This window comes from Mus caroli, unplaced genomic scaffold, assembly GCF_978045245.1.
Source record: "Mus caroli unplaced genomic scaffold, Mus_caroli_1 scaffold_7, whole genome shotgun sequence".
Classification (NCBI taxonomy): domain Eukaryota; kingdom Metazoa; phylum Chordata; class Mammalia; order Rodentia; family Muridae; genus Mus; species Mus caroli.
Window position 1 is genome coordinate 35,417,124 of NW_028227262.1, and position 27,740 is coordinate 35,444,863.

At 48.3% G+C, this 27,740-nt stretch overlaps 2 protein-coding genes and 1 long non-coding RNA gene across 11 annotated transcripts; 1 reads left to right on the top strand and 2 right to left on the bottom strand.

Moving 5' to 3' along the window:
- Positions 1 to 3: 3 nt before the first annotated feature.
- On the bottom strand, positions 4 to 6,785 carry Ogg1 (8-oxoguanine DNA glycosylase). Of its 2 annotated transcripts, XM_021164663.2 has the most exons (7): positions 6,396 to 6,785; positions 5,345 to 5,592; positions 4,531 to 4,710; positions 1,870 to 2,051; positions 637 to 787; positions 448 to 497; positions 4 to 272 (listed from the first exon to the last, which is right to left on the bottom strand). In XM_021164663.2, exons 1-7 carry the CDS (start codon positions 6,530 to 6,532, stop codon positions 183 to 185), a joined length of 1,038 nt encoding a protein of 345 aa, XP_021020322.1. In that variant the 5' UTR covers positions 6,533 to 6,785; the 3' UTR covers positions 4 to 182. The 2 variants fall into 2 exon arrangements, with proteins under 2 accessions (XP_021020322.1, XP_085696305.1); XM_085840179.1 differs by lacking the exon at positions 6,396 to 6,785 and having other exon boundaries at positions 5,478 to 5,591.
- Positions 6,786 to 6,930: 145 nt separating this feature from the next.
- On the top strand, positions 6,931 to 24,807 carry LOC115031293 (uncharacterized). Its single transcript, XR_003836889.2, has 3 exons — positions 6,931 to 7,192; positions 13,059 to 13,313; positions 24,686 to 24,807. It is a non-coding gene; the product is annotated as an uncharacterized LOC115031293 (long non-coding RNA).
- On the bottom strand, positions 8,984 to 26,425 carry Brpf1 (bromodomain and PHD finger containing 1). Of its 8 annotated transcripts, none has more exons than XM_029478279.2 (14): positions 25,952 to 26,424; positions 23,291 to 23,896; positions 18,208 to 19,167; positions 17,060 to 17,222; positions 16,559 to 16,690; positions 16,059 to 16,205; positions 15,029 to 15,338; positions 14,380 to 14,703; positions 13,802 to 14,086; positions 13,172 to 13,319; positions 11,893 to 12,029; positions 11,672 to 11,790; positions 11,194 to 11,348; positions 8,984 to 9,745 (listed from the first exon to the last, which is right to left on the bottom strand). In XM_029478279.2, exons 2-14 carry the CDS (start codon positions 23,884 to 23,886, stop codon positions 9,562 to 9,564), a joined length of 3,660 nt encoding a protein of 1,219 aa, XP_029334139.1. In that variant the 5' UTR covers positions 23,887 to 23,896; positions 25,952 to 26,424; the 3' UTR covers positions 8,984 to 9,561. The 8 variants fall into 8 exon arrangements, with proteins under 8 accessions (XP_029334139.1, XP_021020164.1, XP_029334140.1 ...); XM_021164505.3 differs by having other exon boundaries at positions 16,077 to 16,205; positions 25,952 to 26,423; XM_029478280.2 differs by having other exon boundaries at positions 14,380 to 14,700; positions 25,952 to 26,421.
- Positions 26,426 to 27,740: the final 1,315 nt, after the last annotated feature.

The following is a 27,740-nucleotide window of genomic DNA, read 5'->3' on the forward strand; positions in this document are numbered from 1 at the left end:
CGGTTTGCTCAAATAGCTTCTTTTTTCTATTGTAAAAACTGACTTTGATTTGGGGTTCTGGCCTCTGAGGTGGGAGTGTTAAGTCTTTCTGACTTGAGACTTAGGGGTGGGAGGTGGGGGCGAGAGACAAGGGAAAGAAATGGAGAACAAAGGAAAAAAGACCTTTTGCCCCTGAGCCCTACCTAGCCCTCTGGCCTCTTAGATCCCTTTCTGCGCTTTGCTGGTGGCTCCTGAGACAGGCTTGGTTGGCGAAGGTCAGCACTGAACAGCACCTATGGGAGGGGCATAAGGAGTCTATGGGAAACAGGGCATGCTGAGGTCAGGGCTGGGGTCAATGGAGAATACTTGGGTGGGGGTGGTGGGAGTTATGAGAACAGGTAGCTGAAGAGACCAGGGGTCAGGCAGGGTGAAGGAAAGTCCTTTGGGGTCTGGACTAGGTATACTTACTGCTTGGGCCCAGCCAGCATAAGGTCCCCACAGATTCCGGAAAAAGTCTCCTAAATCAGAAGTGAGGAAACTACATTAGTTGAGCCACACACGTGCCCTCCATGCACAGAGATGGGAACTGGGGGAGAGATGGTTAAGAATGACAGATTCTCCAACTTCAGCCCAACGCCCCAGCATCACTCTCCTCACCCAGTTCTTTGTTGGCCAAAGGGCTCGGGCCCTTAGCCTGGGATGTCTTAGGATGCCAGCCGTAGTCACGATGGGCAATCTGCCATACATGGACATCCACGGGCACAGCCTGGGGTTTGTCAAGGGCCATTAAGCAGATGCAGTCAGCCACCTTTGACAAAGAGAGAACTGTTGTGGAGGAATGGCCGGATTTGGACAGCATCCAAAGCTATCCGCTTCCTCCTTCTTCTAAGGTAGCACTATTCTGCACTCTCAGTCAGTGTGCAGTAATTACCCATTACTTCTAAAAATAGCTCCAAGAAGACTTGTTCCTGAGTGAACATCTGTGTGGGCCGTACACTCATACAACCTGGGGAGAAGGTACGACCACACTCACCTCAGATAAGGAAAGTGGCGCTCTGAAGTGTCTTGGACAAAAATCACGCAGTGGAAACTAGGCAATCTCAAATGTAATGCCAGCCCCTTAAAAATTCTTTAAGTCAATGGAGCTGGGAAGATGACTCAGCAATTAAAACAAGACTACTGCCTGCTCTTCCAGAAGACCTGGGTTCAATTCTCAACACCTGCCTGATGACTTTCAACCGTCTGTAACAACAGAGTATGCACATGCCATGTGCTTACAGGTTCCCATGGAGACTAGAAGAGGGCATAAGATCCCGTGGAACTGGAGTTAGATTAGAGGTAGTTGTTGTAAGCCACCTGACAAGGAAGTGCTAGGAATTAAACTCAGGTCCTCTGAAAGAGCAGCGAGTGATCTTAACCTCTGCATCATCTAGCCAGCTCCTGAAAATTCATTTTAAGACACAGAGGAGAGGCCAGCCTGGTCTACAGAGTGAGTTCCAGGACAGTCCAGCCAGGGCTACACAGAGAAACACTGTCTCAAAAAACCAAAAACAACAACAAAAACAAAAGAAAAAAAGACATAGAGGAGTATAAAAAATAAAGATAAATTATAAATTCTAATAGTCTGATAGATCTATTGACATCAACAAAACATTCTGTAAGCACATGTAATGAAAAGAGAAGAGAAAGAAGAGAAAAGAAGAAAAGGTAAAATAGAAACATCTTTCCATCTGTCTCCCCAAAGGTAACCAGTATTAACTTTCCGCCTCTTTCCTTCCTGTGCTTTCTCCAGAAGCCAGGTCTCCCTGGGGTCTCAGCTGTGCCTTGTTTCTACCTCTTGTACTCTCAATGTGGGTAAAAAGGGCACGTCCTACCTCTCTGGACCCTCACCTTGGCGCCCACCCCGGGCAGGGTGCAGAGGGCCTTGTGGGCCTCTTCATAAGGGGCCACTCGAAGTTGCTGCAGCCAAGCTGGCCCACCTTGCTCTTCGAGGATGGCTTTGGCGCTGGCATGTACATAGCGGGCACGGTACCCCAGGCCCAACTTCCTGAGGTGAGTCTCTACTTCTGGACCTGTGGGAGTGTAGAGGGAAGAGCAGATATCCCCAGTCAGTTGCTGTCCTCAGGTTTGTGTGTAAGATGCTCCACCCCAGTGCTTTCCTAGGCACCTCTTCCCTATTTACTGTCCTCTAGGAGTCAGTGGACAGTTGGATGTGAAAGAAACAGGTAAGGCCTGAGTTCTGCCCCCATAAATGTCCTCTTAGCACCTCCTATTAGCTGGGCTCTGAAGCAGGTGCTAGGGACCCTTGCTCTGGGGGAATGCTCATTTGAGCACTTTGGCTTTATTCAAGAAGTGCTCTCACCCAGGGCCTACAAAGCTGCAAGAGCTTGGGTGATGGCCTAGCAGGTAATCAGCACAAACCTGGTTACCTGAGTTCAATTCTCAGAACCCATGTAAAATGCCAGATGTAGAGGTTCACATCTGTAAGGGCAGCACTCGTAAGGTGAGATGGAGGCACACACACTGACTGGCAAAGTACATTATGCCTGCTTTTCTTAAGGATCTCAATAATGGCACTGTACTCATTTTACAGATGGACACAGTAAGGGCACTGAAGGGGCTACGTGGGCTGGGCACAGGGTTCAGGAGTTAAGAAAACTTGTTGCCCTTACAGAAGACCAGGTTTCAGTTTGGCATCCATATGCTGCCTCACAACCATCTGTAACTCCAGTTGTACGGGATCTGACATCCTCTATTGACTTCTGTGGCTACCAGGCATGTGCATGTTATGTACATAAATACATTCAGGCAAAGCACGCATACAGAGAGAATTAAAAAAAAAAATCCAAACAACACTAAATCCAAATGTAACTGAGGAAAACACCTGACACTGATCTCGGACTTCCATAAATGCATGCATGTGTGCACTTGAACACATTTATGAACATACACCCATACACTACCTACCTACTCACCTACTGTGGTGGTTTAAAAGTGCTTGGTCCAGGGGATGGCACTTTTAGAGGGTGTGGCCTTGCTGGAGTAGGTGTGGCCTTGTTAGAGGAAGTGTGTCACTTCCTCTGTGTTCCTCTGTTAGAGGGGGTAGGCTTTGAGATCCTCCCTCTAGCTGCCTGAGGATGCTGAGTCTTCTCCTGACTGCCTTTGAATCAAGATGTAGAGCTCTTAGCTCCTTTCTCCAGCACTGTGCGGGCCTGGAAGCTGCCATGCTTCATGCCATGATAATACTGGACTGAATGTCTGAACCTGTAAGCCAGCCCTAATCAAATATTGTCTCTTATAAGAGTTGCCTTGGTCTTGGTGCCTCTTCTCAGCAATGGGAACCCTAACTAAGATGCCCATCAACTCTACCCCTCCAACACAAAGAATGGGCGTGGTGGAGATAGGACCTTTCACCCAGGTAGAGGATAGCACCTGAGTTCTTAAACTCATTTCTTTCCTTTTTTTCTTTTAAAAGATTTATTTATTATATGTAAGTACCCTGTAGCTGTCTTCAGACACTCCAAAAGAGGGCGTCAGATCTCATTACAGATGGTTGCTCTCTCCAGCCCCGCTCGCTCTGCCCTGTTAACTCCGGCCCAAGGATTTATTTATTTATTACATGTAAGTACACTGTAGCTGTCTTCAGATACTCCAGAAGAGGGTATCAGATCTTGTTACAGATGGTGATGAGCTACCATGTGGTTGCTGGGATTTGAACTCAGGACCTTCAGGAGAGCAGTCAGTACTCTTAATCACTGAGCCATCTTCAGCCCAACTCATTCCTTTTCAATGCCTCACAATCAACTTATCCCCCCTGCCCCAAACCCTTCTAAATATATTCTAATATTCCCATTCTATTAACAAGTCAAGCCAAGCTTAGAGAGGAAAATGCATTCCTTGACAACTTATGATTATTAAGCCAAAAGCAGATACTCAAAAACCACCCCGACTGAGAATGAACCGAAGTTCTCCTTACGATTTAGTCCCTAAGCATGTCTCCTAGCTTGGTCCTAATATCTGCTAACCAATATACTTTCCTCACAGAGCGAGTGGACTCACTAAAGTGACAGCAGCTTACAATTTCTACCTATTTCCTGTTCCAAAGACTGCTGGGTGCAAGATGTGTCTCCCTTTATTCTGTCCTCAGAATAAAGGATTCTGACAGGATATGTAACATCATTTTCCATTTCACAGACTCAAAACAGAAGCGAACATGTTAGTGTCAGAACCAGGATTCAGTCAGATCTAGGCAGTCTGTCTCAGATTATCTGCCTGTAAGTCTAAACTCCTGAACACTGTGTATAGACATTCCTCTAGCGAGGTACTGCATATACTGGCAAACAGCCATCAAGTGAGGTGCTGCTGTTTCAGAGATCAAGTCTGAGGACAAGTTATATCTGGGACTGAGCAGACTACTTCGCCCAGGACTTCTGGGTGGAGACAGTGTTTGGCACAGTGGGAAGCTCTGAGATGGGAGCTCATAGCTCGGGTAGAACTGAACAGATTGATCTTTCTGTCCAAATGCTGAAGGGGACAGATGCACCTACTCACCAGCCAGGGCATAGAGGTTTGGGAAGCCATGATAAGTGACACCATCAAGCTGAATGAGTCGAGGTCCAAAGGCCTGGCAGAGCCGTTCCACCATGCCAGTGATGCGAGCAATGTTGTTGTTGGAGGAACAGATGAAAGAGAAAAGGCACTCAGTGGGGTCTTGTCTCAGCAGTCTCACACCTAGAAAGCAGAAAGGTCGGAGCCTGGGGACACACCTCGCATCCCTCCACATCAGACACTACACCGTGAGGCTCCAGGGGGACCTGGAAGAATAAGGGACTGCTCGGGTCGAGAAATCACTAGGCTTCTGCCTTGTGGCATCCTGAGGGATCTGGGTGACCATCCCATTCCAATGAGAAAAAAAGCCACAACGCAAGCACCACATGAATAGGGCTTCATTTTGTGTCCTTTTCTTTCTTCACCAACGAGTAAAAGTGATTCAGTATAAAATGACAGAATGACGTCACCTGCTCCAGGACACACAGTCAGGATTAGGCCCCATATCTTTATCACTTTCCTGTGGATGATGATGATCATCATTATAATATTAACAATGTGCTAAGTAGAAGCACTTTAATAAGTAAATCTTAATTATTTGCTATTATCATGTGTGTGTGGCATAGAATGAACTTTTGGGAGTTGGTCCTCTCCTTCCAGTATGGATTGGGGCATTAAATTGCATGACAAGTGCTTTTATCTGATGAACCATTCTGGTGGCCCTGTATCTGCATGTTACGGAAGGCAAACAGAGTCACAGCAGAGTCACAGAGATATAACTTAACAAAAGCCACCGTTCCTGCCCCCTTGTACTCACCTTGAAATTTCTGGGCCACACTTTGGAAGTGGGAGTCTACAGAAGCCCAGTGGCTATATAGCTGTGCCAGACTGACATCTAGCTGAAAGTACTTGTGTAGGGCTTCCAGTTCCTCTAGGGTGGGCCTGCCGACCTGGCTGTCGTCTCCTCGGTACACAGTGCAATAGAGCTGGTCCTCGGTCTGCGTCAGTGTCCATACTTGATCTGCCAGCACGCCACTCCAGTGAGCAGGGCTCTGCTCCTTCCACCTGGGCACCCCAGCAGACAGCCCTAGCATTGTTACCCATCTTGAACTCGTTAAGGTCCTTCCTGTCTTACAAATGTCCCACCTGTAAACTGACTAATTAGTTATAAATAAAAGTGGTATGTTTTCTTTCTTTTTCTCTTTCTTTCTTTCTTCTCTCTCTCGCTCGCTCTTTCTTTCTTCCTTTTTTTCTCGAGACAGGGTTTCTCTGTGTAGCCCTGGCTGTCCTGGAACTCACTCTGTAGGCCAGGCTGGCCTGTAACTCAGAAATCTGCCTGCCTCTGCCTGCCAAGTGCTGGGATTAAAGGCATGCGCCACCACTGCCCAGCTAGTTTTCATCTTTGTTTGTTTGTTTGTTTGAGACAGGGTTTCTCTGTATAGCCCTGGCTGTCCTGGAACTAACTCACTTTGTAGACCAGGCTGGCCTCGAACTCAGAAATCCGCCTGCCTCTGCCTCCCGAGTGCTGGGATTAAAAGCGTGTGCCACCACGCCCGGCGTAGTTTTCATCTTAAAAATAAAAAACAAGCAGTACTGGGGATTGAACCAAGAGCCAAGTGCGTGAAAAGCAAGCACTCCTATTACTAAGTGCATCCCTCAGGTTCCTCCACTGATTTTTATTGCATGGTCCTCATAATCCTGCACACTCATCACCTCTACTTCCTAAAGAAGGTTAACAGGCAAACCACTGGTGCTTAGACTCCAAAATGTACTTTCATCTATTGCTCCCAAAATTCTCTGCATCCCGAGTGGGCAGCACTGAGAAGTCAGTATCCTAGGGAACAGTCCTCCCAAGTGCAGTCACTCACCGGAAGGACTGTCCAGAAGCTAAAACCAAGTCCAGACGCAGCTCAGAGCGTGGACACGGGATAGAGGCCCAGAGGGCCGGGCTGGAGCTTAGAGTGCGATGCCTCATGCTGCTGGGCAGCCAGGAACGGAATAACATTCGGCTAGCAGCCCCAGCCCATTACCGCACCGTCCAATCAGAACTCGAGTTTCCCACGTCCTAAAGCCTCGCACACATGTGACCATACACACCGGGAGTGTAGCACCTTGGGTCCTAGCTTTTGGATCTGGTGTAATTTTAATTTGACTCCCTGTTGAATTTGAGTCTCCCTCTCCTCGTAGGAAAGCCTCCTGCACGCTGCCAAATCCTTAAACTCCCCTTTCCGCTCTCCCGTGGGGCACGCCCCGCCTCTTCCTCCGGACGTGGCCCCGCCCCCAGGACCTCCGGGCGCGCGCCTCCTCCTACGCTGCCCTCGAGGTTCGGAAAGGCGCGCCAGTGTGGTTCTTCCGGGTCCCAGTTTACTCCCAACGGAAGTAGATCTTTGTTCCCGCTTATTTGACCCTAGAGGTAACCAATCCGAGAAGAAAGTGCGAGGCACCAATGAGAACTCGAGAGTGGCGGAGTGGGCGGGCCTGTGAGGTGCCGGAGCGGTTGGCCTGCTGGCCTCGCTGCTTGGCGATTGGCTGCCCGAGGCCCGGCTCTGCCATTTCAGGGCTCTCGGTGTAATCTCAGGGCCTGCCTGCAACTTCTGGGGCTGGCCCGCACTGGAGCCACATCCTTGCAGGGCGTAGTGGTACACACCGGTCGTCTCAGAACTCGGTAGGCAGAGGCGGGAGGCACGTTCGAGGCTTAAGTAGGCTGGGCTACATGGCGAGACTCTGTCTCAAGAAATAAACCGAAAGAATCTCATCCTCCCCTGCTCAAGCCTTTCTCCACCGAGCCTCTTCTGAGGCAGTGATTTTTCAGCGCTGTCCCCTCCACGTCTTGTCAGGAGGCCCCGAATGCGCCATCTCGGGCTTCCCAGGCTTCAGAGGCCAGTCTCGGGTTTGCTTGCCCTGGCTACAGCCTGCGGCGCTGCTACCCGCTCCAGTCCGAGCTTGGAGAGATGGGCTTTCTTTGGAGTTCACTGCGTCCAAATGCCAGTGTGTGCCTCCAGGCAGCCTAACGGACCAACACAATCAGCACCAGCCACCTTGTTCCAAAAATGACTATATCATAATTTTTTTTCAAAGACAAAAAAGAATGCTTAGGCTAAGAAATATGAACTTCAGCCAGGCAGTTATGGCGCATGACTTTAATCCTAGCACTTGAGAGGCAGAGGCAGGCAGATTTCTGAGTTTGAGGCCAGCCTGGTCTACAGAGTGAGTTCCAGGACAGCCAGGGAAACACAGAGAAACACGGTCTCCAAAAACAAACAAACAAAAAAAGTAAGAAACATGAACTTCGGACACTAGTTTGACACACTAGGATATTTTCCATCAAGCAGAGAAATTTTCGGGTTGTGCCTAAATTATTGGACTACAGATTCACGGGCAAGGCCGATGCTGATTAGTTTCTGTCTACGGAAAGGCACAGCACACCTGCTAGAACACTATTAACCAACATCAAACAAATTGGGTCTTTTGTCTCAGTTACATTAAGCAGTAGCTGTAAGGCTCTCAGCATCCATGTTTTACTGTGATTACCTCATCTAAAGGCATGTCACCTTACAGGTGCCTGGCACTTAGAAGGCATTCTCTTCCAACAAGACTTTAAATTAGGAAAAAATGCCAAGGTTGCATGTGTATTAACAGCCTGGTACACACCTACTTTGTTTTCAACTGAAGTGTCTGAAGCCCTTCAGCTAAAGTCCTAACAAAGGACTTGAAGCAACTGAATCACAAAAGATGGCAGTAGTGGACTCATCTGGTCTTAGGTGCTAGCTGGAAAGACACCTTTCCAGACAAACAGACCTGGGTTTAAGTCCTAGCTCTCCAACTTCTTAGTTGTAGGAACTTTGGCGAGTTAATTTTTCTAAACCTCAGCATCTGAGGTAAACAACCTGTTATTAACACACCCAATAATTGCTGTAAAGATTACACAAAGTGTATCTAAAGGTACTTAGTATGGTCCTGTCACTGTGGAGACAGCTGTGTATTATTAGCCATCCAGAGTTATTGCAGGGATTAGATACAATTTATGTATTTCTAGGTACTTAGGGCAGTGCCTGACAGTACATAGGACATGTGAGCTCTTACTTAGCTTTGCTATTGAAACTTTTCAAAAACAGGTTCTTGTTATGTTATTCTGCCTCCCCTTTGAACTCATGGCAATTCTCCTGCTTCAGCACCTCAGGTCCTGGGATTACAAGACCGTACTACTCTATCTAGCTTGCTGATATGACTGCCATGCATAGTCATCAGCAACCCTTTGGGCACAAAGTACATTCCAAGTACGAGGCACAAAGCTCTCAGAATCCCTCTGTCCTAGTAGAAGGCAAGAAGAAAGAATTCTAAATAGACTTTATTTTCTAAGAATCAATATATTTTCTTCCTCTGAAATAAATACAAACCAGTTTGAAAGGTAGGGGGAATTCTATGGGAAAAGGAAAGGAAGTAGAGACAAGCTCCATTCTTTTCTTTTTTTTTTTTTTTTTCTTTTTCTTTTTTTTTAGTACCAAATGACTCTGGCGCGACCCGGAAACGCAGTTACAAATGAGAATAATTTAAATTCTCCAATAATTACAGTATTTACAACAGCAGGGGAGGGGTCACCTAGTGCCCCTCTTCCAGGCTAGACAGACATCAATCCCACTGCTAGGCTGGGAAGATGCTGATTGACCTTACCACCTGCAAGGGCCTCAGGCCTCTAGGCAGTTATGAATTCCCCTGGCATGAGCAGGTAAGGGTGGTAGGGCCTGTTTTTACAGTATTCTTACTGTGGCCCACCACCCTGCCCTACAATGCCATGAGTTCTTGAACTCGTTAGACCTGTGAGACCTCTCCTCTCCTTGCACTGAGTGGCCATGGGCCCTTGGAGTGTTTTGTACAGTCCAGCTGCACTCAGGGCAGGAGGGACCTCCCCTACCCAACTTCCCCTGAGACTGGCCCCAAGACCAGGAATTAGTCAGTGCAGAGGGCGGCATCACTCCAGGACAATGAGCAAAGGGAAGGAGAGCCATCACAGAGCACCACTGGGCTCTGACAGTATCAGTCACTATCGCTGGTCTCGCTGCTCTGCTCACCCTGCACCTTGCTTCGGTGCTGCAGAGCCCTGTGGTAAGCAATCTGCACTGACTTGCGGATGTTGGACTTGCGGCCCTCCAGCATCTTCTCTTTGTCTAGATCCTGGTTCACACCCAGAGGAACGAGCTTAGTCCGGGGCAGCCACTGCCTGTCAGAGAAGGTAAGAAGATGAGATGAGGCATGATTTCAGGTAGAAGAGTGCCACCCTTTTGAACCCCGTGCTGTTAGGAATGCCGACTCCCAGCATCCCTGCTATCAAGGGACTTGTGTATTGTATTGAGAAGAACAGCCCAGGCAGCAGTTAGATCAGGGGGAGTAAATGAATCAGGAGATGCTTGAGGCAATAACATTGATTCTACAAGGATTTACTAAAAGACTTGCTTAGGAAATACTGAGTTACATGAAGTAAAAGTTAGCTGAAGGAATTCTGCCTCCAATATGACTAAAAAGTAAGTAGTACACTAACCAGGTGTGTTAGAAACCGTAGGAAAGAAAATTTTGTACCAAAATGGCAGTCTAGGGTTGCTGAGAAAATGTTTTTGCTAATGTTTGTTCACCAAGATTGATATCCAGTTAATCTAGATTCCCAAAACAAAAGGAGGCAACACTGACTTAAAACCAGCCACCAGGTCCATCTCCATATCATAGAACATGCCTCTAAGGTTGCAGTGCAAGTGACAACTATTATTAATGGCATCCTGGTCTGCCATCAAGTAAATTACTTATAAGGAAAAGCATAATTCTATCAAGTGACCAAGACGATCCTAGGTAACAACTATTCAAAAAACAACAACACTGGTGTACTTAATTAATTCTGGCAATTTCTTTGCTGTATAAATCTCCCTTTCATCCGCCCAAGTGGTCAGACTTGCAGTCTCCTGTCTCTTTTAAATTGTTTAAAGTGCAACCTGGATCTGGCGGAGATTTAAGGATGATGGTGTACATGAGATGTATAAGCCTAAGGCACACACACATGTGCGCGCACACGCCGGTCTATGAGCTGGTAAACTGTGTGTCTGAGGCTGGTTCCCTTTTGTGCCGCACCAGTTGCATGCTGTTATTAGAGACTTTCCTTTATTAAATTCTTAAGTGGGATGAGTTCTCACTGGGAAGGCATATTAATTCTACAGCATAACCACGGCATCTTTTGGGTGCAAAAATCCTGTCCCAGCTGCTTTAGGGAGACTACAAATTATCATCTGCAGGCATTTATCACGATTTTGACAGGAGGGATTTAAAGTTTAAATGTTTATTTTTGGTTTTCCTCACCTTGTTACTATAGAGGAAAAAAATGGAAAAAATAAGTCTAGAAGCCATCAATGTGGGCAGAGAGCCACCCTAAATCTGTCAGTCACTGATGGTCCTTTGGTTTCTAGTTACAGCTGTTTGCCAGCTACTGCCTACTCAGTGCATCAGACTAAGGACCACACCCTTTTCTTAGAGCTATTCTAAGTGTGTCGTTCCCCCTGCTCCACCATGTACACTTTGTAATAAACTAATCATTTGTAGTGTCTCTTGGCAGTCTGCTGCCACATTACAGATGGCTGTATATATCTGTGGCTTTAAGTCACACCAAATGCATCCATCTTTCCTTACCAGGTTCGTTTGTTGTCAAAGAAGAGAACGAGGTAGAGATGCTCTCGGGCTTCCTGTGTCATTTGTTCCCCAAGTTTTAGAACCTCCAGTGGTGGTACAGGGATAGGAACCCCATGGTGGAACATACCTTCTCGGGGCATCTTTGGATCAATGATCTGAGGATATAATACAAGCTCAGTTATGTATAGGTCACTTCCTCCCTGAAGCTAGCCAGCCCTATCTAAGAACTCAAAGAATGTTACTGGGGTTACAGTATTGACCCATATTATTTCAGAACCTAGGGTGCAAAAGGAGATAGAGAGAGGTGGGAAACTGACTGGGATCTCTCTGAGGTACTGAAATACATGTGCCTACCAGTCTACCTGCTAAGGAGCCCTGTACTCCATAGCTTGGCAGGGAGAGGGCAAGGCTACACTTATCAATCCCAGTCCTAGGGCTGCAAAGCCAGGGCTAAGCACAAGAGAAACCATAGGCCTACCAGAGCTGGGTATGATGGATAGCCTCGGCATTTGGCCCACACAAGGTCCAGAGCATCCAACGGGGAGTCCTCATCCTCTGACAGCCAGCCAGCTCCTCGACCCAGACTCTTTCTTACCACTTCACAGGAACGGGAGAGAGGGGGCGGATCAGCAGCTGGGGGGCTGGCAAGGCCTTGAAACTGGGTCCCCAGCACCCCTGACTTTGGGTGAGGGTACTTACTGCTGTGGCCCACGCCGCGGCCAGTGCCCACGGAGTAGGCCTCATTCTCAGTGCCTGAGGTATCTTCACTACTGTCTTCTGGGAATGTGCCCCGAGAGAAAGAGGGCTTGCCCCTGCCTTGTTTTGAGGGAGTTGTGCTGTGGAAAGACAATTGGAATGCAATCCACAGGGGGAAATGGGGAATGGCATGGCAGGGCTCCTCTCCTTGTTAAGTCCCCAAACCTAGACTTTTGAAAAGCTGAGACTCTATGAAGGTTGCAAAGCACATACCCTTAGACATTAGGCTCGGATTCAGATTAATGTAGAATTTTGTCACTGAGCGGAAACCATGCCTGCCTACAAACAATACCAACCAGAACTGTCAGATGCGCCTTAATTTTTTACTGTTTTAAAGCACTTGAAATTGATCCTAGGGCCTCACAAGCTAGACAAGTGCTCCACCAAGAAGCTCTAGCTCCAGTCCTTGAGATGGCTGGCCTGGATGGAGCTTATTCCATAGCCCAGGCTGACCTTTGGCTTGCAGCAATTCTACTTCAATCTTCCAAGTGCTGGGATTATATGATTTACCATATCCAGCTGATACTCTGATTTTTAAAGAGAACATAGAGTCTGAGAATTTTATGTGAATTCAGTTTTTGCCTTTTTTTTTTTTTTTGGTTTTGGAGACAGGGTTTTCTCTGTGTAGCCCTGGTTGTCCTGGAACTCACTTTGTAGACCATGATGGCCTCTGGCCTCGAACTCAGAAATCCACCTGCCTCTGCCTCCTGAGTGCTGGGATTAAAGGCGTGTGCCACCATGCCTGGCTAGTTTTGCTTTTTAAGTAAATGTAATTCTGTCCTTTTGGGGTTTTGTCTTTTGGGTTTTTTAAAAAGATTTTATTTTATCTGTATGAGTATTTTGCTTGCATGTATGTCTGTGTACCATGTATCAGTGCCTGTGGAAACCAGCAAAGGGCATCCAATCCCCCTGGAACTAGAACTATACTATGTGGGTGCTGGGAATTAGACCAGGGTCCTCTGGAAGAGTAGCCCCTGTATTCAGTTTTTAAAAACAACTTAGTGGCCAAAATAGCTACAAGGCACCAGTTTGCATTGCTCCAAAACATCAACTTAACCTATGACAGCATCTTCTGTTCTGTTAGGATGACTAATCTATTTATTTTACAGGGACACTTGGGTATGAACTCCTTCCTTTGGACTGAAATGGCTGCAACCCAACTTCCAGTGGGAAAACCTGTAAAGGCATCCTGCAGCCTGCCTCCCATCTGTAGGGATGGTACCTGGTCCGGTCTGAGGCTGCACTGCTGCTGCTGCTGCTGCTGGACTCAGAGTCTGAGCTGCTTCGGGGAAGGTTGCAGTCATTACGGTACACCAAGAAACTCTTCTTCACTGGCTGGTTCCCACTGCTGAAGCCATTGGCTGGTAAGTCTTAGAGGGAAGAGGAGGAGGGAAGGAACCAACTGGTCAGGAAGATGTAGATTAGAGCCAGCATGGGGGTAAGATGAAATCAAGAGTTTGGGTTCTCTTTCTGGGCTGAAAATGTCCTTCAGCTTTGGCCAGGAGATAGCTCTGGGCAGTTTTACCACAGCTGGCCAAAGCTCTTTCCTGACCCTCACCTCACCTTCCTTTGGCCTAAAAACATAAAGGCTTAAAGGGCAGGAAGTTCCCAAGACAGAAGAGAAGAGAAAAGGTCAAGAGATGGTGGGGAGGGGCATGGCTGTGAACCTGGCTGGGTAGTATCTCTGGGCCTCAGTTTTTACAAATGAAAGATGAGGAGGTGAAATTAAGACTCCTCAGCTGTCTATTATAGGGAAACAAAGGGAGAGCTTGAAATAAGCTGGGAAGAATGGCAGCTCTGCTCACTCTCAGGGGAGAGGGGGAACTGGGGGCTGGGTGATGATGAGGCTCACCCATTGGGGGATCTTCTGTGGACTTATCACTGTCGCTGTCTGAGCTTGAACTGGGCCGGGGGCTCCTACCCCGCTTGCGCTGACGTAGGGAGCCCATGATGGGGAGCTGAGGGGGCCCCACAGGACTGCCTCCGTGGCTGGGGGTCATCTGGCTCTCCCGGTTTTTGGGGGGCCGGCCCGGCCTCTTGGGCGGTCCAGCTGTCTTCGGGTTCTTTTTGGAGAACAGAACTGAGGTTCTCCTGCCCACCTCATGTGCGGGGGTTGAGGACATGTTGGGACCCAGGCCTGGAGCAGAGAAAGAGAGAAGGAGAGTTGGTGAGGGGCCTGACATGAGAAGGAAGGGTAGATGTTCAGGGTCACACCCTGGAAATATAGCTTGAGATGATTTTGGGGCCTGGGATTTAGAACAACTCATACCAATAGCCAGAGAGGTAGCTAAGAAGCCCCTGACTGGGTAATGAAGAAGAAAGTACAGCTAGCCATGCAGGGCCTCTGCTTCGGGGACACCAGGGTTGAGTACATGCTACAGAGGTAAAATCTGGCTTGCTTTGGGGTCCACCTTGCTATAGGGTTCAGACCTTTGCTTGTTTCCTGGCTGCTGCTCTCTTCTGCGGCACTGTCGGTCTGTCCATCTTTGTCACAGGCTGCTGGGTGGGGTGTCAGATTGCCCCGACCTGAGGGGCCATGACGCTCAGGCCCATCCCGGCCAGTCTCCCGCTGGTGAGCAAGCTTCCGCCGCAATGCTGTCATCTCCTTCTTGATCATTTTTGCACGCCGAGAGCGGCCCACACTCTGCTTGCTGGCATTGACTTCATCCAGCCTCTCCAGCAACAACTTCAGCTGTTCTTCTACTGGCAGGTGTTTCTGGTTCTCCAGCAGGACCAGCCGTTCTTCCTCTACTGCTAGGGAGAGTTGGGGGGGGGGGGGGAAGAAAAGTCAGGCTCAAAGCAGCCCGTTGGGCCCCTTGAACCTGGGCAGGCAAGAGGAAACCCACTCTTCCCATTGGCTTCTCCTAGAACAGCTGTTAAAACAGCAGCACTAGTATGTAGAATAGTGGCCCAGCCATCCACTCACTCAGTCTGGCTTTTGGGAGAGCATTCCTGGGGAGAGCTTGCTGTTGCTCAGCCCAGCTGCTTTCTGCCTATACTGCCTGCTCCCAGGGACTTTAGGAAAGCTGTCCATCTCTACAGCATTGCCCTCAATACATGCGGATGACTTATCACCCACCATCTTCAGTGTGGTGTGAGACCTCATCTCCAGTCAGGTTGTGAGGGATATGCATGCCCGTCTCAAAGTCAATGCCCATTTTTTCTGCCTGTCGCCGGGCTTGACGGAGCACAGCACCACCCTGCTCACGGAGTCGCACTGCTGCCCTGTAGAAGATGGTGTCCTTGGCATTATACTTTAGGCAGTTGCTGACAATGAGGTTGAAGTCCTCCTCAAAATCATCAAAGTTCAAGTAGCGGTAAGCCTCCAAGTTCTGCTTCATGGTGAAAAAGTCCATGGGCTTTTTGATGTGGTCTAGGTAGTCGGGTACCTGGGAGAGCAGGGTAAGTGTCTAAGTGGAGATCTGTTCTCATTCTCCCAAACCCTACTCTTAACAGCCCCCCTAAAATGCATCTAGCAACCACCTCCCACCATAGTTAAGAGGCAGGCATGTAGTACAAGGGGAAATTCTAGTTCTGGCTTTACTAGTCACAAGCTGTGTGACCTTGGTAAGTCTCTTAACTTTCCTCGGCCTTATTTTCCTCTCCTGGAAATAGTAATAAAAATGCAGGCAAATATATTTATTGGCCACTGGCAGCTTTAATGAGAAAAAAGTCATGAGAATTCTCTAAAAATTATACCATCTTGTATACTGTTGTTCTTGGTTGTCATAAGGTTTGTGGTAAGGCCTCCAATGTCTTATTTCAGAAAGAAGGGTCAACCTAGGGCTTCAGAGTTGGTTCTTTAAATTCTTAGTCTTCTAAAGTTTCTATTCTAGGGATGCACACCCTGAAAGCATCTTCCTGCCCTGTGATCTGGCAGACTCTGGGGAAGGAGTGCAGATGGGCTTCCATTCTGAGTTCTTGGGGTGGGGTAAGGATAGACAAGAGTCGAGGTGACACATGTAGCTCAGTTCATTCTGCCCCAGAGCCACCGAACGAACCCTTTACACTTAGGTCCCAACCTAGTCCTGGGGTCAGACCTGCATCAGGGAGGGGTCCAACTGGGAGAGGAAGAAAAAGAAGTTGGAGTGAGGGGAAGGGATTCTTACTTCGTCCAATTCGGTTACCTCAGACAGAGGGACCGGCTCGCTGAAGATGTTGCCTGTGTCCTTCTCTTGGAGCTGCTCCAAGGTTTTTCGGAGGAGGATGAGGAAAGGGGTCAGCTGCATCTCCATGGCAATCTGCTGGATCTTGATCTGACACACAAAAAGGCTGGATCAGCCAGGTCCTGGCCAGTCCCTCAGCAGAGGTCAAAGGAGATGATCCTTGCTGGCTTAGGAACATGCTTTTCTCATTCAGACCCCATGAAAGAAAGCTGTCCTTATCTACTTTGGTCCCCGATCCTTTAACTCCTGGCCTGAGCTGCCTGGGTCACAGAAGTTTGGATTTTGTGCAATCTCCTTTAACATTTGGCTTCCCACAGGCCTAAAAGCACATACTGCTGGAACTCATAATGCCAGTATGGGCCTTCATGCTCTTGGCCATACACTTTCCCTTCTCCAGAGACATGTTCTACTTTGAGAACCAGGGCTGGCCCTGGAGCACTCACCGTCTCCCTTTTTAGTTTCTCTCGCTTGCGGATCAACTCCACCAGCAGCCGAGCTCGCTCCAGGTCATGCCGCAGTCTCTGCCAGGACTTGAGCTGTTCTTTGAGGGCCCAGTTTTTATCATCAGACTCTCTCTGTAGAGGTAAAAGGGGCATCAGAAGATGGTAAGAAAGCCAGAGGAGAGTCCAGAAGAGGAGTACCCAGGAAACCTAGGCCAAGGAGGAAACCCAGTAATTTACCAAAGCACCACTATCCACGTGTTACCAGGGGCTAGAACTTAGAAAATGCTTGGTATGTTTGTTGAATTAATGAACCCACAGGAATAATGCCTTTCTACCAAGCTGATAATATACAGATTTCATGTTGAGCCTGCATTGGGATGGAGATGTTAATTTAACTTAGAAAAACTGTAAGCTCTTCGATGCTGGAGGATATTGCTACACATTTTAGTCCTTGCCCTTTTGGTACTAGTTTCCACAGCCCACAGGATTCGGACACGGTACCCCAACTTGTTCACAGTTCCTCTGAGACTGAAGGTGTGTTTGCAGGCGCCTGAGTAGTGGGACCCCATTCCGTGATTGTCGTTTCAGAGTCCAGTAGCTGTGCAGCCTCTGCATGAACTGGCTCTTCCTCTGGATGGTCAGGCGGTTGGTGATCTTACTGAGCCTGGGAACAAAGTAAAACCCTGTTAGGTCCTGACTGCCAGGAAGAGCTCCTCAATTAGGATGAGTGGGGGCATTGATGCTCATCAAAAAGGTCTGGAAAGTCAGGCATGGTAGCTCACACCGTGATCCCAGAAACTGAGAGGTGAGGATAAAAGGATCCAGAAGCTCAAGGTCACATCTGACTATATATGGAGTTCAATCCCAGCCTACAGGAGATTCTGTCGCAAAAAGGAATAGTTTGGAACTCTGGGTTTAAGGCACAATTAAAAGTGCCTTGAGTGGCACAACATAGCAGAGAGGAAACCGAGCTTAGCACTAAGCAGAACAGGATCAGTCTGTCTTTAAGTCTGCTTAGTCACTGCAGCGTGGGCATGGCTAGCTAGACTCTCATCTCTCAGACTGTGCAGAAGACAAAGTTGTTGGCCTTTTCCCTAAGATCAAGTGAAGATAAAGTACAAGTACAGCAGAAACCCATGGTGAAGTTAACTAGACAACACAAGGCAGCTAAAAACAACTGACATCACAGTCTGACTTGAACAGCACTCTACAGGGCACAACAGTCCACAGCTTGGGAAGATGGTCCTTAGGAACACAGCAGACACTGTAGCACTTCTGGTGCATAACCAAGTTGCACTGTTTTATTTTCTGTGCTGGGGACTGAACCTAGGTCCCTATGCATGCTAAAACATATCGGACCATTGATTCTCCTTTCATGGGAAGGTCACTTTTCCTATGGCTGTTTCATCTTAACTGCACCGTCAAAAAGGGTAGTTTAAACATATGCTCTGTCTGCCAGATAACGGTTCAGTATTTCTGGCCCCTAGTGCAAAAGTCAGATTGTCTTACTTAAGATCACCTCCTTTAAATTTACTTACTTTTTAACTCCCATGCATCTCCTGATAGGAAGGCAAGCAGTCCATTCTACTCAGGCCCCAGTCCTTCTGAGTGTGTCTCCCTCCCCTCCCTGCCCACTGTTGCCTGTGTACCTGTGTGGCGGGATGCAGGGCACGGACACCACAGGTGCTGCTGCCCTCTTCTCTGCCAAGATCTTCCGAGCTTTCTTCATCTTAATCCGGGACTTGGCCTTGGCCTTCTTGACCTTCTCTGAGCTCCAGCTTTTACCCTCATCTTCTTCCTCATCCTCTTCTTCCTCACCCTCACTGTGGGATAGGGCAGGCAGGCGACGAGCAGAACCTGGGGGTGTGTGGATGTCACAGTAGGCTGTCTTGCGGACGCTAAAGGAGGTACCATTGGCACCTGTCTCCCGCACAGGTTCCATCTTCATGTAAAGGCCAGCTTGTTGGGCACATGTCACATGGAAGGCTGTGTAGCAATTGGCCTTATGGCACTGGATGCAGGCTCCAGAGCCCCGCTGTTTACAAATGTAGCAGGTGAGCTTCCACCGAGCTGGTGGGATGTGCTCAATGCTGTCAATAGGTTCTAGGAAGACTGTGTTGGCAAAGCAAACCTCAGGGATCCACAAGGCACACACCACGTGGGCCCAGCGGCCATCATCTGTCTGCTTGAAGGCACCACCCTTATTGGGGCACAGAGCACAATCCACTGCACGAGAAGGTGACTGCAGGCAACGGCGGCACAGCCACTGGCCTTCAGGGATATAGGGGACACCGTAGCACTCCTGGTGCACAGCCAAGTTACACATGTCACAGAAGAGGATGACATTGCTGTTCTGGCACTCGCCATCATTGCAGATACAGCACACGGCATCTTCATCCACTAGTGCATTGGGGTCACCTTTATTGTGACTCTCAAAGTACGACTCCTTCTCCAAACGGTCCATTAAGTACTCAAAGATCTCTTGTGGGATGGGACTTACACCTTCAGTCTTCCGCCGCTCATTCATGATATCCAGCCAGATATAGTCCTCTTCATCCATGTCATACTCCACCTCCTCATCCAGCTCCTCTGCAGATTTCTCGATGTACCTGCAGTGCACACAGGCAGCTTGGCATCACATGCTGATATTTTTCCTTCAGACAAAGCATTGTTCTTGCCTCCAAGCACTAGTCCTCTGCCCATGTATACATGTATCTCTCTAGCCTTACCTTAACCCCACATTTATAGTATTAGAATCATTCCTGTCTTGCAGAAAAGGAGACCTAAATGTGGGAGAAGTTAACTTCCTCAGAAAGTGCCCAAGAACCTGGTCATGAACACAGACAGGCCCACGTCTCTAGTACTCATGTTGTGGCTATCACATGATGCGGTCTTCCCTGAAGTATAGAGGCTCAGCCAGACCCCTAAATGGGGCAATGCTGGAGCAGGGAGGTCTCCCTGTGAAAGTATGGGGGGGATTGTACTGTCAGAGGAAGGCAATTCCTTGGACATCATTGGCAAATGAATACAGGCCTTTAGCAAAGATGACAAGTACCAAAGACACATGGATGTTCTCTCAGACGATGCTAGCAGTCTCTCAAATTCTATATATCCTGTTTGTTCTCTGAATAGCCTTGAAAGATAATAGCTACAACTGACTGAGCATTCATTATGGGCAAGGCACTAGGCCAAAGTACAGCTATTCTGGTAATAGCTAACAGATTAGTGTCCTTATCTTTATTATCATTTATTTATCCACAGTGACAGAAGACTGAGGCTGTGATTTTAGATGAATTGAAGCTTTGAGATATAGGTCATATCACCAGGGAGCGACAGAGTGTCACCCATTCACTGCCTCTAGCCTTTTTCACGTCCACTTTGGAATTCTTTGAGCAGAGGGCTGCTCCAGGTGGTATGACACAGCAGGCATGCACACTGCCCTGTCTTAAGTTCACTAGACTCTGGCATTGTCTATTACATAGTACAAGACAAGAATAGGACTTTGGCTTTGCAGAAACCTGGTTTTAAATTTTGTCTCAGCCATTCTGCCACCTTCAGAACAGCACTGCTCTGCCCTGTACCTTGTATTAACTGATAACACAAGGGCTATATTCAGTAAATGATAACTTTAAATAGCATTACAAGAGAAATGGCTCCAGCCAAGGAGCTGGAGTTATACTCACTTGGTAGAGTGCTTGCCTAGCATACACAAAGTCCTGGTTCAATCCCCACAAAGCCCCGGTTCAATCCCTGGCACTCTATAATACCAGGTGTGATAGCATACCTGTAAATCCTAGCACTCGAGAAGTAGAGACAGAAGAATCAAGAGTTCAAGGCTACTACCCTGTGAGTTGGAAGCCAGTCTAAGATACATGAGACCTTGTATTTAGGAGGACATGGGAGGCTAAGTCAAGTGACATACACCATGTTCTAGGAAAACATTAATTCTCTCTCGCTACATGGATCTCTGAGCATGCCAGGTGCATAGAAACTCTGAGGCCATATTGCCTGGTCTCTGTATAACAGTAAATGACTTTAAGCTCTTAAGCTCCCTGAGCCCTGGTTCCTTATCTATAGAGAAATAATGGTAATATGCCTGCCATAGTTGTTGTGAGCATGAAATGAGTTAATAAAGGGAGACACTTAGAATAGTGCTTCACATGGAGCAAATATTCAATAAATGTCAATTTTATTAGCTTTGTATAACCCTAACCCACCTTGTCTTGAATTATAGCTGTTTGTTCCTAACTTGTTCTCTAACAGAGGCAGGGATCGTATCTGATTCACTATATAGAAATAGGTCTTCAGTGCTGTTCAATTGAAAGGCATTTTGAGGGTGGCAGGGAGGAAAGAGTAAAATGTACGTAGGGGCAGTTTCTTCCTTAGTTCTTTCCTTGTCTTCTAGCAACTGTGCTCCCAGAATAAGGGTATGATCAGAGCTGGAGTGAACTAGCTGGACAGTTCTAGGGCTTATACTAGTTCTCTTAAACGTCAGGTCTTGCCTATTTCTCTGCCATGACACACCAACTGTCATGTGATAGTACATAACGCACTCCCACGGGCTCCCAGATTATAGCCTCTGGCACAGATAGGTGGGCTGTATGTCATGTACAATTCTTGACACACCAGCTGACACACCACCCTCTCCCTCCCCCTCAAGAAGTGGACTGGATTTGAGCAAGAGAAAATTATATTATTAGAGTGATGATGACCTCAGACCATCTCAGGTTTTTACAAAAGTAAATCATTTCAAAACATGGGGAATTTGCTAATTATAATAACAACATAGCTCCTAACTGACTGCAACCAGCAAAAAACTGCTCATCTGGAGAAAAGATCTGATCCCAGGAAGAAAGTGACTATGTGTAGAGAGAAAGAAAAGGAGCTATGCAAGTTGGGGTGGACTGCCTGTGAGAGCAGGTTATGCCAAGAGCCACTGGAGGAGAGAAAGGCCCAAAGAGGGGCCTGTGCTTGGGATAAAGAGAGCATGGTAAATTCTAAGAGAAAAGAGAAGAGTGAAAAACCAGAAAGGGGGACTGGATGTAAGGAGAAAAAATAAGGAATACTTGCTAAAACTTGGACAAAGGAGAAGTCCAATTTTCTCTTGGAGAAGTCCTTTGTCCAAGTTTTAGCAAGTATTCCTTATTTTTTTTCTCCTTACATCAGATCTTCTCAGGTTTTTACAAAAGTAAATCATTCATTCACATACATATGTATATGAATATTGTATTTAGGGGGACATGAGACGCTACATCAAATGACATATACCATGATCTAGCAAAACGTTAATTCCTCTCTCTCTACATGGAAAATGTATCTCTGAGCAGGCCAGGTGCATAGAAACTCTGAGGTCATACTGCCTGGTCTTTGTATAACAGTAAATTACTTTAAGCATTTAAGCTCCCTGGGCCCTGGTTCCTTATCTATAGAGAAGTAATATGCGCTCTCGCGCTTGCTCGCTCTCGCTTGCTTGCTCTCTCTCTCGCTCTCTCTCTCTCTCTCTCTCTCTATATATATATATATATATATATATAAACACTGTAACATCAAATGGATTGTGTATTTGGCAAAAGCCACTTTTCACATAAGAGCCTTTACAAATAAACACAAATGAACAAACTGTTCTCTTGGCTTTAGCTGCCAGGGGGGGTGGGGGTTACAATTGGTATTGATAACATCCTGTGGCTGAGATTTCTACACACAGTCTTACCACCCTACATCTTTTTTTCTCATGTTAAAGAAATTTGCTTTATTATGTCTGTGGCTTTAGGGCCAGCAAAACAAGTTCAGTAAAGTAAAGATGCTTGTGAGTAAACCTAATGGCCTATCCTGGGATCTGGGATATGCATTGTAAAAGTGAGAACATTTTTTTTGTCCCACAGGTAGTTCTCTAGCCTCCACAGGCGCTGTAGTACCATGTGCAGACAAACAAATAAATGTAAAAAAGATTTTTTTAACATTAGGAATGTTTGGAACTTCAAAAGGAGCCACTATGGTTAGCTCTTAGAATGAATGGAATATAAAGAGAAAATCACACACACACACACAAATAAATAACTAAGCAAGCGAGCGCTAGAGAGGTAAGAGGTAGTATGGCAACAATGAACTCCTGCTCACAAAGCTGTTAAAGGACAGGTGACAGTAACAAAACAGTGGGAGATTACATCAGATTTATGATTCCTCTTTGGGGCCTTATGAAGCCGATGTCTTCTGCCCTAGGGAGGAGCACTGCAGCTGCTCTGTGGATGAGGGCTTTAGAAGCAGGATGTTGGGTGCAGGAAACACTGCAGTTTGAAGCCTGGTGGACATGGGTCTCAACCTCAGTTCAGAGATTCCTACATGTGACTTTTGACAGGCCTGGCAAATGGGAACAAGGACTGCTTTGAGCGAGTTCTAAAAATAAAGATGTGGCTATAGCTAGATGTATAACATTCAGGAGAAGAGGTAGGTAGCTCTCTTGCCCGCTCAAGGCCAACCTGGGAAAACTGTCAGACTGTCTCAAAAACAGAAACAAATCAAAACACATACACACACAAAAACAATTCTTAAAAAAATGTTACAAAGGGAGCAGGAAGGGAGAGAACCCAGGACCTGGCATATGCCAGTAGGGCTAAAGGACAGTTCACACTGCCTTGGCAGACTAGTGCTCCTTTGCCGGCTGTCTCCTATCAGACTGTCATCTCCCTTGGTTTTGATTGGTTTTCTAGAGGTAGGAGATGGTGGTGGTCTTACCGGTAGTAGGAAGTGGGCCGGGGTGGTGCGTCAGGGGTATCTTGCTCTAGCTCACGATACACCACCTCAGGCAATTTGGGAGCAGCACTGGCAGGAGCGCTGTGATGGTGGTGGTTAGAGTCCTTTCGTTTCTCCTTGTTCTTATGCTTGCCTGACTTAGGTGTAGCCGCAGGTGTCTCAGTGTTTTCCTTGTTGCTGCCATTCTCAGGGGCCTCCTCAGGGGCCTCCTCATCCTCTGACACCACATCCAAGTTGTCAAAGATGCTGATTCGGTGGACACGGCCATGAAGGTCCACTTCTACCATGCGCTGGGCCTGAGCATAGCTCATCACCTCTCGGCCTGGTGACTGTGAGACTTCAGAGGGGCTGGGTGACTGCTTGTTGGCTGGTCGTGACTGGCGCCCTTTCTTTTTGTGCTTGCGCAGTGGGGTCTGCTGTGGGGGTGGTGGGCTGTCGTGGTCATAGTGGTACAGGTGGTACTCGATACCACTGTAACTCTTGTAAACCTTGCGGCAAGTCTCCACAGGGCACTCATATGGTGGCTTAGTTGCTCGCAAGTTGTGGCAGAAGGTCTTCACATCAAAGTCCACCCCCATGCTGTCACATCTAGAATACACAGATCAATTAGCACAGGCCTGACAGTTTCCAGCTCCCACACCATACAGTAGATTCTCTCCAGCCTTCCTTTTCACAAGGTCACCATGTCCTGGCCAGTCTCTCTCTCTCTTTTTTTTTTTTTTTGGTTTTTCGAGACAGGGTTTCTCTGTATAGCCTTGGTTGTCCTGGCACTCACTTTGTAGACCAGGCTGGCCTCGAACTCAGAAATCCGCCTGCCTCTGCCTCCCGAGTGCTGGGATTAAAGGCGTGTGCCACCACGCCCGGCCTGGCCAGTCTCTTTAGAGCATCTCTAGGTGCCAGCTTCTTTACAAAGGTCCTAGTCTGGGCCCTTAAGACCTATTGCTGCCTATGTCTCAATTCCTTTGGCTTAGTCTCACATAAAGTGACAAGAGTGATCTTTCTACTAAGTAGCAATGATCATACCAATGACATTACTAAGAGCCTCCAGCTGCTCTCCAGCTTCTATTCAGACCATCTAATATAACATCAAGAAATTCCTTTTGCTCTCTGTCCCTAGTCTTCCTTTCTAGAGTCTTTTCAGTAGTTATGGTTGTCTACACACTGCAGCATATAATTCCCTTCATGTTATAATCTCTCAAGGTTCAAAGGGCTCTCAATTAGGAATGTTGAATTGTGGGCTCCTACAAATTCTTCAAAACCTAGTTCAAATGACATGTTTATTATGACTTTTTTCACTCTCTCAAGGAAAAGCTGTTCCCGTGGCATTTTATTCTCACCTCCAGTGTGACATTTTCTGGTTTTCTCCCATTCTACTAGGAGATCTTCAGTAAATACCAGACCTATTTACTTCTAAATCCCCAGTTCCTAGCATGCATTGGACTCCCAAGCCTGGGCAAATACTATGAAACCTGTTGAATAGCTGAATGAGAAGACCACCAGATTAGGAGTTGAGGAAGATCAGATTAAGCATTAAAAGTTGCTTATTGTATGCCTGAGTGAGTGGCCAATGACTGAGTCCTAGCTTCCAACAGAAACCACTGAACTACATCATCAGTGCATTGCTGAAGTCTTAAGGGGGAACCTCACCCTGGAACTGGGTGGGGAGATATAGGGAGAGACCTTGTGAAATGGTCATTTCTGCAGGGCAAACGGCACAGGCTACACTTGGTTTCCTCATTTACTGATTCATGCAACATTAACTCAGGGCATACTGAATGCCAGGACACAAACATGATCACAAAAATCTAGGTATTATGTTCCAAGGTTCCCAAAGGCTAACCCTCCCCCACCTCAGTTTCTGGGTGAGTAGAGACAGCAGATGGCACCAAACCCCAGGGAGCCCAGCTTAGCCTGGTACCGCTCCAATTTCTCTCAGGACTAGTTTGAACTAGTGCCTAGGACCACCAATGCAGGGCCTGCCTAACCTCCCTGACAAACACTAACTCTCAGCCTTTCCTTCCTTCTCCTGAGGCTCAACTACGAGAATGGGCAGCTCTCGTCCATCTATCGACAGCGAGTCAGCCAAGTTACACATTCAATTCCAGCTCACTTCTATTTCCTACCTGCTGCTGTGCCTTTAAACACAAAACCAATTATAGGTACAAACAAGCTCAACACTTTCCAAGCCGGGTCCCTGGTGAACGCTGCCGTTCTGGCTTTGCTGCCCTGGTTCCCGAACTAGCACAGTGCCCCAAGGGACCTGGCGTCAGAGGCACGAAGGTGTCCAGAACTTAGCTCTGAAAGCCCTGGGGCCCTTGGGTATGGCGGAAGCACCTACTCCCGGGAACTCCGGGAGCAGAAGGAAGTAAGGGGAAGGGGTGGGACAAGGCCCGCGGGGCTAGAGCCCAATCTCCCGGATGCTGCGCCGCTTCCCTTTTGTCAAAGTGTAACAAGTCAAACAAGGTTTCCCTTCTGCCTCTGGCCCAGGCAGCCTCAAAGGGAACACTGCTGCTGCGGACGCTCCCCACGAACGAATGGCACGTCAATTCTCCCTGCTCCAGGGGCTCAGGAGGAGCCTAAGGCGCCTCGCCAGGGCTGCCCCTTCTCCACTGGCACTACCTCCCGGCCCCGGCCCGTACTCACCGGCCACCTCCAGTCTGGGCTCATCGCCGGGGGCGCCCGCCGGGGCTCCAACCCCGTGTGGGAGGCCGGCGACCAGAGACGGGCCGAGAAGGGGAAACCCGAACTCTCGGACGCGAAGCTGGCCGCCCCGGCTCCTGCCCCGCACTCTCTGGCCCGGCTCCCCCGGCTTCCCGCGCTGACCCCTGCCACTCCTGGTCCTGCCGGTGCCCCAGCGTCGCAATTCCGCAAGCACCTTCACGTTTCCCGAGCTTTTGGATCTTCTGGCCTGGGAACCCAGTGCCGCCGGGACAATGGGGGGGCTCCTGGAGGCGGCACAGGGACAGCAGCGGCGAGACCGTGGCGGCAAAGGCTGTGGCAGCGGCGGCAGCAGCAGCGACGGCGACGGCGTCCGCCAGGGTAAACGTGGTCCCGTGGTGCTGTGTAGACGCACTTTCGCCACGGTTCCTCGCCGGTCTACTGAGGAGTTTGAGACCAGCCTGTGGGCCTGAAAAAGATCTGTGGACACCTTACAGGGCTCAGCGAGCGCCTCCATGTTCTAAGTGGAGTTTCTGGCGACCGAAAGCTCAGTTTTGGGGAGTCTGAGTCCTCGGGCCGTTTGTGGCGAATCTGCGACTACGGACAGGCAGCGCGAGGCTGGGCGTGAGGAGCCCGCCCTTCTCCCCTCCCCCTCTGCCGCCGCCTGCTCCCTCCCTCCTGCTGGCGCGACTGCTGCGGTAGGGACCTGGCCTTGGTCTCCGAGGAAGGCGACTGGGAGGAACAGGGCGGGAGCTCCGGGTGGGGCGGAGTTGAGGGCAGGGCCTAGAGCCGGACGAACGCAAGGGAGCCGCAGAGGCCCGCAGATATGGTCAGGGGCGGGGCGACGTGGGAGGACTAGGCCGGCGCGGGAGGGGCTTGTGTTTAGGGGGCGGAGCCGCCGGAAAGCGGTGCCCTGATGCGACGACCGCAGCCGGAAGAGTGGGCCCGAAGGGCCCAAATAACAAAGGGCGGAGCTTTGAGTAAGCATGGAAGGTGGAGCTAAACTAGGGATGAAGCTACAGCTGGGAAAGCGCACCATAGTGCTGCAGGGTAGGGCGGGACTTAGGAACATAAGGGGCGGGGCTTTCGCTGAAATGTGAGACTGAAGGGCGACGAGGCGTGGCCCTACTGAGGGAACTGAGTTTGGGGAGGTTCCAGTGCTTCCCTGTAAAACTGTAAGACTCAGATTGGCAGCGCTGTACTACGAGGCTACCGGTAGCTGATTGGAAGACGGTATCAAAACACACAGCCCATTGAATATGACTGACACCTCAAGTGTGAACGTGGGAAAGCTGCTGAATTATTCTTTGGGTTCTTCAATTGTAAACCTGGAGCTCGAAAATTCTGTCAGTTCGTGGGGGCGTTCAGAGAATTTGGATGTCAGGGATCATCATTGTCAAGCAGTGCTTGTAGTTTTGTCACTGAAGAGATGATAAAGTCTTTCAAGATGCTAGAGTCATTGAAAACGTGTTTTATTTTCATGCGGACTTGGTATTCAGCTCCCTAAAGTGCACGTTTTCTTACGACACGTTTCCCCCGAGAAATGCCAATAAAACCAGCACTCCAAGAAGTTGTTTCCTGGTTAAAAGGTGGGGTCTGGCGTAAAATCGGTGATTTCTATAAAGAAATGGCTTATTGCAGCGGAGTTTCTCATTATTAAATGGGGATAATATATAGTCCCTCTGTCCCGGGGTTATGGTAAGGATTAAGAGAAATGAAGTCGGGGGCTGGAGAGATGGCTCAGAGGTTAAGAGCACTGACTGTTCTTCCAAAG

Coding starts and splice junctions, on each gene's coding strand:
- Ogg1 (XM_021164663.2), bottom strand. CDS start 6,532: ATGTTATTCCGTTCCTGGCTGCCCAGCAGCATGAGGCATCGCACTCTA. Junction 4,711..5,344: donor TGTGGCCCAGAAATTTCAAG/GTGAGTACAAGG, acceptor TCTGCTTTCTAG/GTGTGAGACTGCTGAGACAA. Junction 498..636: donor TTTGGCCAACAAAGAACTGG/GTGAGGAGAGTG, acceptor CTTCTGATTTAG/GAGACTTTTTCCGGAATCTG.
- Brpf1 (XM_029478277.2), bottom strand. CDS start 23,886: ATGGGGGTGGACTTTGATGTGAAGACCTTCTGCCACAACTTGCGAGCA. Junction 16,691..17,059: donor GGAACTGTGAACAAGTTGGG/GTACCGTGTCCG, acceptor TTACCTCTACAG/AGAGAGTCTGATGATAAAAA. Junction 12,030..13,171: donor GCAGCCTCAGACCGGACCAG/GTACCATCCCTA, acceptor GTCTTTCCACAG/CACAACTCCCTCAAAACAAG.